Here is a 12467-nt window from a genome sequence, read left to right as displayed (position 1 = left end):
GACTCAGAGAGTGTCTGCTGGAACCGGGGATGTTGACACTTTGGAACTTGAACTCCTAAGAAACACCAAGAGAGCATGTTGACGGAGCCAGGGAAGAGGTCTGTAGTAGGCCTCCGCTACAGCAGAGGTTCATGTTTCCTCAAAACAAGCTGTAGCCTGTCAAAAGAAGTATGGATGACCTCAGCTAAGAATCTGTACAAAAGAATGTGACCCTACAATCAGAAGTTCCTAACAGGAGTATCATCAGAGACTCTAGTAACGCTCAATACCAGACAGCTGGTATTTGGACTCTGCCAAACTCCAAAGCAGTGATTTGCTCTCAGTAAAACCCAGGAACAAGGAAAAACAACATAGTGTTTTAAAGTATCAGACGTGAGAAAGAATAAAGTTGGATTTTGCAGCTCCTTTATTAATTATTTATATCGCTGTATTATTAATAATAGCAATAATATTAATTACTGACTTACATTAGAAACTATAATTTAAGTTTATACGTTGACTCTGACTTTGACACTAATTACAAGACTAAAGTGAAGCCGGATTGTCTCCCCAGGCTCTGTTCTTCAGAGCAGATAATCCACGGCTGAGTAATCAGGGCATTGGCCTCTGTCGTACTGTTCTTCACATTGTAGGCACTTACTCCATTTGTCTAACAAAGCCACATATTAATCAGAGACTTTTATCCTATGTTTTTAAATCTCATATATAGAACAGATTTTAATTCTCTTAGTCATCATTGTAATATAGTGATGTAATCTTTTGGAAGTTAAAGTGGTCAGCATTGTACAGTGATTAGGTTTAGAAAATAGATCTAAAGGTTTGTAATCTTACTCCCTCCTCTCTGTCTCTCTGTTGTCTCTCACTCCTCCCTCTCTCCTCCTCTCCTTGCCCCCTTCAGTAATGAAGACCTTCTAAAAATGAATAAAAGTAAAACACTTGGTAATACAAGATCATTAACTTTATTTAGATCAAATTTGCATGCTATATTGCTCAGTCATTGAAAGTATACAATTGAGTAGTTTGTACTAAACACAAAATTGACATATAGTCATACCAATATTATAGAATACTTAACCATTCCCTTTTAAGAAAAACTGTAACCATTAGCAGACATACCTTTTTATTCCTATCCAAACCCTAATCAAGCAGTATTTTTTTTTTTTAACCTTTCTTGGACTTTCCTTCTCTGGGCGTTTTTCCTTATAAAAAGAGCCATCCAACAATTTTCCATGATTGAGATAATTCACTTAGCAAGTTTTTTCAGTGCTGTGCACCAGTGGTTCTTTCTGGAGTAAAACCTGTCCTGTGTGGTGTAACCAGTGTTGATCCAGTCGGCAGATGGTGGGCGTTTAGATTGTCTCTGCCTTTTTACTGCTCTGAAGAACGCTTTAATGAAAATTGGTGTCAAGTCTGTTGTTGTTTCTCTGGCTGTTGTAGATCTCAAAATGTTGGCCAGGCTAGCTTTGAACTCACAGAGATCCATCTGCCTCTGCCCTCCCGGGACCCAACTGCTGGTATTAAAGGCTAAGCCACCGTTCCCAGGTAGTGAAGTTTTTATGTGGATATATGTTTTCATTTCTCCTGGAGTGCATTCGATAGGTCACATGATAATTCTGTGTGTTGATATTTTAAGGAAGGTTCGCAGTTTTTCTAAAGGACCACAAGCACCATCTTCAGACTCCACCATCAGATGAAAGACTGCAGTTGTTCCACCCCTGCTGTGTTTTGGTTGTAGCCATAATGGGTACCAAATGGTATCACACTGTGGTATTGAGACGTAGTTCTCTAAGGACTAGTGATATCAGGCATCTTTTCACTATTGACTATTGACATACACATAGGCTATTTTGGAGGAAATTTTGCTCACATCATTTGTCTATTTTTTATCAGCGTTGTAGACACTCTTTAAGGAGACTGAGACGGCAGACTACCCCAGGCCTTACTAGCGCCTGCCAGAAATAAACCAGGAGCAGCCGAGAACCAGCTGCCCTCTGGTGATGGTGAGAAGCTGCTGAGGTTTCAGTGGCCGCCAAAACCATGTTTGTGAAGGAGGAAACTTGGTCTTTTCTTCTTCCTATTTAGATCCATTAGGCCTCTCTCAGGGTCCTCTTTGTTGCCTAGGTTCTCTGAGGTTCTAGACTGTATACTGATTTTCTTTATGTCTAAAGCCACTGATGAGTGAATACATATTGTATTTGTCTTTCTAGGTCTGGGTTACCTCACTGAATATGATGTTTTCTAGATCTATCCATTTGCCTGCAAATTTCAAGATGTCATTTTTTTTTTTACTGCTGAGTAGTACTCCATTGTGTAAATGTATCACCTTTTCCTTATCCAGTCTTCAGTTGAGGGGCATCTAGGTTGTTTCCAGATTCTGGCTATTACAAATAATGCTGTATGAACACAGTTGAGTACATGTCCTTGTGGTACAATTGAGCATCCTTTGGGTATATACCCAAAAGTGGTATTGCTGAGTCTTGAGGTCAGTTTCCTAATTTTTCTGAGAAATTGCCATACTGATTTCCAAAGCAGCTGTGCCAGTTTATGGAAAGTGAACCAAAGGCAGAGAATGCCCACAGCCTACAGCATACAGCTGGGGAGGCTGGGGACTGAGAGCTGCAGAAAACACAAGTAGTGCTCTCCGCTGTGAACAGACAGGACCTTAGAGAGAACTGCTGGAAGTGGACGGTGAGAGGGACATCACACCTCAGCTGACCGACTGGGCAGTAGCATCACAGAGGGAAGTGTGTGGTCTCAGAGCACAGTTACCATAGGAAATAGTTCAACAGTGAGGAGCAGAGCGGCAGTCCAGCCAGGCAGGGGTTTGTAGAAAGCAGCATTTAGGTACTGGACACGAGTTCTCCTCTCTCCAGCATTCTGGTTGTTAGCAGTAGCAAGAAACCATTTAGAAAGGAGTCGAAGGCACCCCACATTGCCCTCCCTCTGGGAACACCAGTAGACATCATCATCAACTTCCCCACTGGGTGCTGGTCTCGAGGACTGGCTCCGCTTCATGACGACTGCGAGACAGAACCTGACAGACGCCTGTGTGATGAGAAACGAGTCAGAGTTGGAGGGAGGTCACCTTCCTTCTCTGCTGCCCAGTAGTAAATCTAGTTACCAGAGTCCCCGAATTCCAAATCCCTGTGCTTGGAAGCTGAGCTGGAGGCCACGGCACCAGTCACTGTATGGGGCTTCCCTGCCCCTGGGCTGGACACTTGGAGGCAACCTTATGGTAGGATCGATTGCTAGAGCTTGGGTCCGCCCCACAGAGCCCTGAAAACCATGTCCTCTGGTTGGTAGGTGAGCAGCATAGAAAACTAAGGAAACCAAAAGTGCACAGCCCTTTGTCTCCCCCGTCAGCACCAACCAAAGTGGCCAACTATCTGGACTTTGCACTGCCACCCACACAGAAGTAATATTAGAGAACTGTATTATCTTTTCCTTTATTTTCTTCTTTCTCCTCTTTCTTTTCTTATTCTATTGCTTTTCTATTCAGAACTGTAAAGTTAGCCTGTGGACTAACTAAGTCGTTTTAATTACTACATTTAAATTCTTTGTTTTAACTTTTCTTAGACATTCTCACTTTGTAGCCTGGGCTGACCTGAACTCACAGACTCACCTGCCTCTGCCCTGCGTTTTGTGATTAAAGGTGTGAGCCACCATGACTGGTACTCTCAACTCCTTAGCAATCCCCTTTCTCCATGTGTTTATACTTCCCTTAAATTAACTCTCCATTTAATGCTTAACTTACTGTACTGTATTTGTCCAGTTCTAGGTTCTGCTTGCCTTTGACTGTTTTTCAAACAGGTTTTCTCCATAGAGAGATGCCAGCTTGGGGTTGGTATTCTTCCTGCCTCTGTCTGAGGGTTGTTGCTGTCACACCTCGTATTTAATATTTAATTTCTGATTCTCTTCTTTCCTCCTTCTCCTTTATTCTTCCTTCTTTTCTACACAATTAGACCAGTTTTCTTTTTCTTCATTATCTTTGCCTCATCTACAATTCTTTATTTTCCTTATTCTCAGATGTTGTCTGTTTCATGTGGTTTTTATTTCTCACTTTCATTAGCTGGACCTACCCTATTTTTTCCTTTCTTTATTATTCCCCCTTCGTTTATTTTTCCCTCATTTTTTTCTGATTTGTAATATTACTTGCTAGCATTATTATTTTTGTTTACCCTTTCTTATTAAATATTTTCTTTGTATCACACTACCTTTTAATCCTCTCAATTGTAGTTATAGTGTTCATATATTTTTTAATATTTATTCATTTATTATGCATTCAAAATCTGCCTACATGTGTGCCTGCAGGCCAGAGAGGGCACCAGATCTCATTACAGATGGTTGTGAGCCACCATATGGTTGCTGGGAATTGAACTCAAGACCTTTGGAAGAGCAGGCAATGCTCTTAACCACTGAGCCATCTCTCCAGCCCCCTGTTCATATATTTTTAAATTACTGTTTTCAATAGTGAATTTTATTAGTACAGTTGCTTCATCAATTAGCCTTTTTCTCCCTTGGTGGTTTGGCACCCTGTGCCTTAAGTACATTGGGTCAGTGTTTGGCTACTGAACCATATTCTTAGCACAAGTGTGAGAGACTTCACATCAGCCCAGCCTCAGCCTAGTCACACCTGCGCACTGTAAGTGTCTCAGCTGAAAGGGTACAGGAGACTAAAACCTGCAGCCAGTGAGTTGGCCATAGATACACAAGACCCAGTGAAGGCGCATAAGACATCCGAAAAGACACAGCAAAATAGCTCCTCCAGAAGTTAGAAATTCCACAGTAATAGACTCTCATGATAGTCAGAGGGATGGCTTTTCATGTAAGGAATTCCAAAGAAAGACTTAAGAATGGACAGTGAAAGACTGAAGAGATGTCTCCACAGGTAAAAGCACCTGCTACTCTTGCAAAGGACTTGGTTCAGTTTCTATCACTCACTTTGGGAAGCTCACCTCTGCCTGTGACTCCAGGAGATTCACTGTCGCCTTCTGGCCTCCACAGGAGTGTGTGTGCGCGCTCACACACACAAACACGCACACTTTAAATGATAATAAAATCAAAGGCACGACTAAACACTAAAGGAACTCAAAGACTAGAAACTGCAGAATGAAAAAGATATCAGTGAAGAATATGAAAGAAGAACTTAATGAAACAAAATCAGATTGAAATTTTGGAGATGAAAATCTCAGTAATTCAAATGAAAACTGACTTGAAGCCTCACAGTAGGTAGCATCAAGTGAAAGGTATATAATATCAGAATTTGAAGACAAGGTAGACAAAGACATTTTAAAGTGCAGACAGAGCATACAGGACTTCTACAATACCAGTGAAAGATCAAAATTACAAATCCACCATGGAAGAAGGGGTAACTGCTATTCTTAATACAATATTTGTATTAATTCTTGTAAATTTTGCCAAAAAAGTATTTACAAACTCAAGTAATTCTCATCTAATTTTCAGAAGCATTCTTGACAGATAATAAATAGCAAAGGAAATCCTAGCACCCATATGTAATATAAAATACTCAGTGTGGCCAAAGCAATCCTGAGTAAAAGGAGCAACGCAGGAGTCATCCAATTCCTTACTTTATGTTATAAAATGTATTTACAGGAGTAAGAGGATTCTGGTGTAAAAGCGACACAGACCAATGGGATAGACTGAGGAGGTCTAGAAATTAGCCCAAGCAGTTACATCCTCCTGACTCTTGACATTGGAAAAACACAGCCTCTTTAATAAGTAGTGCAAAGAAAATTGGCTATCCACACACAGAATACTGAACTAGGTTAACTAAAAAATGAATCAACCAAGAAACTAATATTCAGAATATAAGTGACAAAAAATAAACAGTCTGGTCAATGGGTGAGCAGTGGAGGTCATCTGACACTTTTCAGATAAAAAAGTTACACAAATATAAATACATCAAAGGTTCAGACTAACCATCGGGAAATGCAGATCAAATCACAGTGAGATTCAGTTTCACCACAATCAGAATGTCTACCATCAAGAAAACAGCAAATAATCCTGGAAGCAATATAGAGGAAAGGAAGACGTATTCACTGCCGATGGGGCTGTAACTCAGTATGAAACGTCTCCTAAGATCAGAACTAACTTAAGACTCAGGTGTGCCGCACCTGTGCATGGGATCTACCTGGTAAACTGAAAAGCACAAAAAGGGACTTTTTATTCCTATAGCCTTAGAAAAAGGTTTGTATATTTTGTGGGGACTTGGAGTATGGCTCTTTTATGCTTGCAAAGTATTTGTTAGACCTTGTGTTGAATCACCAGTATCCCACATAAAAAAAATTAATAAACCTTTTTATATAATCTTTCTTGATAAAATTTCCTTATCAAATTATGATTTATATTTTCTCACCTCTTCTGGGTTAAAGTTTACCTTGTTGATGGTGCTCTTTATAGCACTCAAAGTTTTAGGAGTTTTGATGAGGTCCTGTTTATCCAGCTCTTGTTAGTATTGGTCCTTTGTTATGTGGCTTTGGGGGGATAGTTTGGGGGTCTTCTAGACAGGGTTTCTCTGTGTGTAGCTCTGGCTGTCCTGGAACTTGCTCTGTAGACCAGGCTGGCCTCGAACTCAGGGATCCACCTGCCTCTGCCTCCTGAGTGCTGGGATTAAAGGCTGAACCACCACCGTCCAGGTGTTCTGTATATTTTTAAAGCATAACTTTTACAACATTGCCTAATTCAAAGTCATGAAAATTTCTACCTTCATATTCTAATTTTTCTAAGAACTCTTATTATTTTAGCTTCCGTATTTAGAGCTCTAATCCATTTTGAGTTAACTTTTGTACATGCCTTGAAAATTGAGCTTCATGTTTTTACATGGAAATGTCTAGTTAGACCTGTGTGTAACCTACATGTGTGTTTGTTGTTTCTCCTTGTAGGCCCCGGCCCAGTGTTTACCAGGGCAGTGGCAGTGGGGGGTTCCCCAGGTAAATGTCAACCTACAGTGTCTGATTTAAAGTCTTTCTTTTCACTGTACTTCAGTTTAAAAACCTCTGAACACTAAAGTCATGATGAGTAGGCTTCTTCCCTTCCTCCTCTATTTCTAACCGTGTTTCCTGTAACTGCGGGGCTCTCTGTCCTCCTTTGTAACATGCAAGAAGTGACATTTCCTGCAATTGCCTCAGAACTCCCTCGTTTGTAAGATGAATGTAGTGATGGTAGAACCTTGTAAGTTTTCTTCCATGGTTTTTGGGACGATGAAATGAGATTATATTAGTGGGAAACATTTTATAAAGGTGTGATTATATATAAACAAAAAATAATTTTGTTACTTTCGTTACTGTTGGAAATGTTGGCATTTTTCTAGTGTCATTTCAGATTTTGCTTTAGTTTATCTCAAGTAAAATAAATAAAAACAGTTTGAATATTCTTTATCTAAAATTATTGAGGCCAAAACTGTTTTAATATTTTGGAATTTGGAAATATTTACATAGCTATTATTGGATGAACACTCCGAACCCAAAATCCTCTCTAAATTATGACACCTCAAAGGTGTTCAACCTATGCTCTGTTTTCCATTTTTTTTCTTAGAGATTCTGTACTACCAAAAAAAATATCTAGTGGCATTTTCTTACAGCTAAGTGAAGTCCAAAAATTGACAGTAGGCACTTAGACCAAATTAAATATGATAGGCCATATTACTGTAACTTTTAGTGATATTAGTATATCACAGTTATTATCTATTTGTATATGAGACTCTGAAACACAATAAACATTCAGTACTTGCCATTAATAAGGTTACTTAATAACACCTATATACCTGAAATGTATGAGAACTCTGATTTCCTAGTCTGTTTCTAAGATAATTCTATACTATCTTGAAAAATAATTTTCAAAAAATATGCAACAAATTTTTTTTCATTTTAGGGTAAGTTGTTTTGGCTTAGCACACTGTTCGTATTTGAATAACGAGGACCGTTTTATGTTTTAGTCCCCTGCCTCTTCTGCTCCATTCTTATATCTGCAGCCGTCCGAGGTTATTTATCAGCCGGTAGAAATTGCACAAGATGGTGGCTGTGTCCCTCCTCCACTGTCTCTGATGGAAGCTTCCGTCCCAGAGGTACACACTCATCTTTTCCTTTGTTGGTAGTTTGCCCAGTGCTAGCAGTTGAACCCGGGGCCCTGCAGGCTCCAGGAAAGTGCGCTTAGCTGAGGCCATGCCCAGCTGTGTGGGAAGTGAGTGGTGCAGAGCCGCCTGTGTCGACGGTTAGTTCTTCATATTCACTGAAGAGCATCGCGAGAACGGCTGACTTTGTCTCCCTGACTGACTTGTCTCTGCCACTGTTGTTCTGAGAGTGTCTTCATCTGAGTTGTTCAATGATGCTCCTGAGCCACTTTCCCAGTGTCTTCTTATTTTCTTGTCAGTCAGTCTGTGTTGTTGCTAATAACTTGTCAGTTAAAAGCATACAATCTTTAAGCCAATGTAAGATTTAAAATTCTTTCTATAATAATATAAACTGTTTACTACATAGGTAATTGATAATGAATTTTCAAAATTTTGTTTTTGTTGGGTTTTTTGGGTTTGTTTGTTTTTTGGGGTTTTTTTTGCCTTCTGGTTTGCCTCGAGGTGGAAGTAAAGTAAGAATCCTTTCACAGTGGCTGTTACAGCAGAGCCTCCTGTGGGCTCTGCCCACACGCGGAGCGCCTGCCGTCAGGCCCCATCGGTGTCTGATTTGAGGGTTCCTAAAGCCGCTGCTGTGACTGTGTCGCTGCCCTCCATACTTCACGGTGCCTGTCTGCTTCCAGCAGAATGTAGACTCTGATATGTAATTTAATATATAGACTGTAATGGTTTATAGTTTGAGTTTTCACACAATTAAAATCTGCAGGGCTTTTGTTGTGAATGTAATGGTCAGGTTTCCTAAAAAATAAGAACAAGTATGTTAATACATTTAATCACTTATTTCCGTCACCATCAAACTTCTACCATGCCTTTACTACTTACTACAGATTTCCCCCATCTCAGTCTTAAAGAAAATCTGTGCTTTCTCTTCATACAAGTTGAAACCAATTCACAGAAACAAGCTTAGCCTCCAGCTCCGAACATACAAATTTAGATAGGTCCTAATCCAGCCTTGCAGTTTTTATATTTATTTGATAACTTGTTCTTGTCCAAGGTTGTTTCTATCTGTTGTGCTCTGGAAGCCTTCACTTCTTCCTCTCGGGTCCCAGGGCATCCTGTGGTCCATTCTTCCTCTCGGGTCTCAGCATCCTGTGGTCCATTCTTCTTCTCAGGTCTCAGGGCATCCTGTGGTCCATTCTTCCTTCCTGTATTGGAGTCAATCTCTCCATTGGTTCAGAGCTTCACCGCTTCACTGTGATTGTTAAGGGAATTGTTTAACTTTCACAGTCTTGTTCTCATAATGACCTTATTCATGGAAGTGAAGGCAACAAGAAACTATATTGCAGTTTTAAAGATTAAAGGTCTTTGATGCAAAATTCTTTGACTATCTGTAGTGCCTTTGAGAGTAACTATTATCTTTTTACATTCGTCCTCAGATCCCCTAATTCTCTTCTACCTTTCAAAACTAAGATTCTTGAAAAGATAGACTGTATTCAATATTTATAATATTCAGCGCCATTTTATTCCGCACTGTTGAAGCCTGCTTCACTATCTTGCTGCATACGCTGCCTCTAAGAAGGCTCCTTAATGGCATCCTAGTTACTGAACATTTTCCTCCCTTTTTAGTCTAATTAACCTTCCATGAACACCGTACAGATTCTGTGATCTGTCCGACGCCTGTTTACACAGCACTGCCCTCTCGTGGAATTCCTTTTCCAGCTTTTATTTTCCTTTGTAAGCTGATCTTTTGCTGCCCATCATTTCCTGTTTGGTTCTCCATTCTTTCACCCTGCATACTCAGTCTGATGTTATCCAGTTCATATCTCTAATGTCAGCATCAGGTTTGTGTTTTGAACTGCAGTACCCGAGATAATAGTCACTATCTACCTATAGCAGTTGAGCCCCTGGGAAGGACGAAGAGCAAATAGAGATGTGCTGTAAGCGTAAGCCAGATGTCAGGTTTTAAAGACACAGTGTTAAAAATGTTTACAAATTCAGTAATTGAATAATTAGTATATGTTAGATAATATTTTTAATCTGTTGATTTAAATAAACTTCATTATCCATTCATCTGTTGGTTGATAACCAGGCTGATTCATTTCTTTTCTACTCTGAGTAGACCAACAATAAAATGGGTATGCAATTATTTCTGTGTACGATATAGACTCTCTTGGCTACATGTCCGGGGTTGGCATACCTAAGTCTTATAGTAGTTCTGGTTTTGTTTTTTTGGGAAACCCATATACTGGTTTACACAGTGATAGTTTACACTGCCACCAACAGTAAAAGGTCCCTCTCTCCCCACACCCTTTCCTGCGCTGGTTACCATTTAAGTATACTTCTAAATTATCTGCCCTCTGTTTATTGCTCTCCTGCCTGATTTCCCGGTTAGTATTTAATGTTCTTTCCCGCCTGTCAGGCAACCTAAGTAGGTCTCCAGAGAGGTGTCTTACTTATGCTGTCCCTCACTGTGTCCCCAGGTCTTTAAATCAGACATCAGTGCCACTGGGAAATTTTTTATGACCATCCTCCCCAATTTTCGTAAACATAATTTTTGAGTACTTTTTGAGTGTTCATTATTCCCCGTGCATCTTCCACAGACTCACAGGCCATGGGATGGTTAGAGCGGTGTCTGTTTCTCAATCAGACTGGAAGTTCATTAAACATAGTGAATGGGTTTTGTATGTGCCAGAAGGCGTGTCACATAGAGAGTACTGAATGAATACTTTAATAGATGAAAGTAACACTTCTTTTTCTCTCTCCTCTCCTCGTATTTCCTCCCTGCCTCTTGTAACAGCCGTACTCTGACCATGGAGTCCAGGCAGCGTACCACCAGGTCTACGCTTCCAGCGCCATCATGTCTGCACCTGTGATGCAGCCTGAGCCGATTAAAGTAAGGAGTTCATTTTGAGTTTTTTTCTGTTTTTCTGCCATTATGCTCTGGGCATTTTTTATCCCAACTGTGATCTAAAAAATACAGAATTAGTGAATCATTTTATATATGGAGAAAATAAATTCTAAATTAACTATAATACCTATTAACTTATTTTGAAATGTTATAAAACATTCATGGTTAAAATGTTTTGTTTGTTGTGATATAGAGATACATAAACTTAAGTGTATCCTTTTAACTATTTTAAGTCTTTAATTATACTCACAGCACTGTGAAAACCTTTTCCGTTACCACCAATAGAAACTCTTCTCATTACACAGTCAGTCCTCCGTCCTTCCGTCCTCTCTCTAAAGTCCCTGGTAACCTTTAGTTTAGTTCTTATGTGTAATTTTCATGTTCTGGATACGGCACATGGGGTCATGTGTCAATAATACATAGTCTTTCTGGATACGGCACATGAGTCATGTGTCAGTAATACATAGTCTTGTAGGGAGATGGACCAGCTAGCCATCGACTTCATGTTTAAGAACATACTGTGTTCTCTGAATCAGAGCCAGGCCAAAGACTAGTACATCACTCAGTCACCGCTGACCCAGTTAGGGTCGTGTGTACATTTTCTGTATTTGGTTGTTTGCTATGAAGCAAGAGGTTCTCTTCCTTTGTCACTGGGTTTCTTAGTGAGGCTCAGGATCATCATGTCAGGGAAATGGACTTCATAGTGACAAATTTCAGATTGATGAACTGTTTTGGTGGTAATATGAATTTTTTGTCCATTTTATTTAGTGGAATAAGGAAGTATACTCTGCAGTAAATGAAAGAAAAGAGCTACTTTGTACTCATATTTATGACTTTGATGCATCAAGTGTGTTGACTGCCATATCAAAGAGCCTGTCTGTCCTTCATGCCCCAGCCCTGTCCCTACCCATAACCACCCGCGGCCATGACTGTACACTGCATCCCTTGGTTTCCTGTGCCATTAGACTGTGATGTGAAAGAAGTCCCCAGTCTGACTCACTTCTAGAGGCCTCATACTCAGTATTGTGAGAAAATATAAAACAGACTTCCCCATATGTTACCATCACCAGTTGCTGGTGTATGTGTGCACAATGAATTGGAGATATCTGTCCAGGAGGAAGGAAGTACAGGGGAATCAGAATGATTAAAATTATGGCTTAAATAATTCAGATGGGAGACAGACAGCTAGAGGTGCTAATATTCCCCTCAAGTATGATTTTCCCCTTGAAGAGTGTGCGTTTCTAAGCTGTCTTCAGTCTCTAAGTAGGTAATGTCAGAAACTGTAAATTTAGTTATACAAGAATTACTCTTGATGAACATTGAAAAATAAATAAATTTTCAGGGCCTCTGTATAAGAAGTTTAACGCTTCCTTTTGTGTCTCAGTACAAGGCAGAGTTTGCCATGCATTTCATACCCAGATTTTTCTTGCTGCCAGTCACTGATCTCATGGCCTCATACATTTTGGCAAGTGC

General features: G+C 40.0%; 1 protein-coding gene across 7 annotated transcripts in view; it reads left to right on the top strand.

Moving 5' to 3' along the window:
* Boll (boule RNA binding protein) overlaps positions 1 to 12467 on the top strand; it is a 57430-nt gene that overhangs the window by 23201 nt on the left and 21762 nt on the right. For all 7 annotated transcript variants that reach the window (XR_015736874.1, XR_015736875.1, XM_085684224.2 and 4 more), the window contains 3 exons: positions 6903 to 6950; positions 7955 to 8083; positions 10884 to 10979. Coding sequence is in view for 5 of the 7 variants with exons in the window: in XM_085684224.2 (XP_085540350.2) it covers positions 6903 to 6950; positions 7955 to 8083; positions 10884 to 10979 (273 nt within the window). In the remaining 2 variants the exon portion in view is untranslated. The remainder of the gene's footprint in view (positions 1 to 6902; positions 6951 to 7954; positions 8084 to 10883; positions 10980 to 12467) is intronic.

Source organism: Myodes glareolus, chromosome 27 (genome assembly GCF_982192425.1).
Source record: "Myodes glareolus chromosome 27, mMyoGla1.1, whole genome shotgun sequence".
Classification (NCBI taxonomy): domain Eukaryota; kingdom Metazoa; phylum Chordata; class Mammalia; order Rodentia; family Cricetidae; genus Myodes; species Myodes glareolus.
The sequence above is the reverse complement of the archived record's forward strand: the minus strand, read 5'-3'. Positions and strand labels throughout refer to the sequence as shown.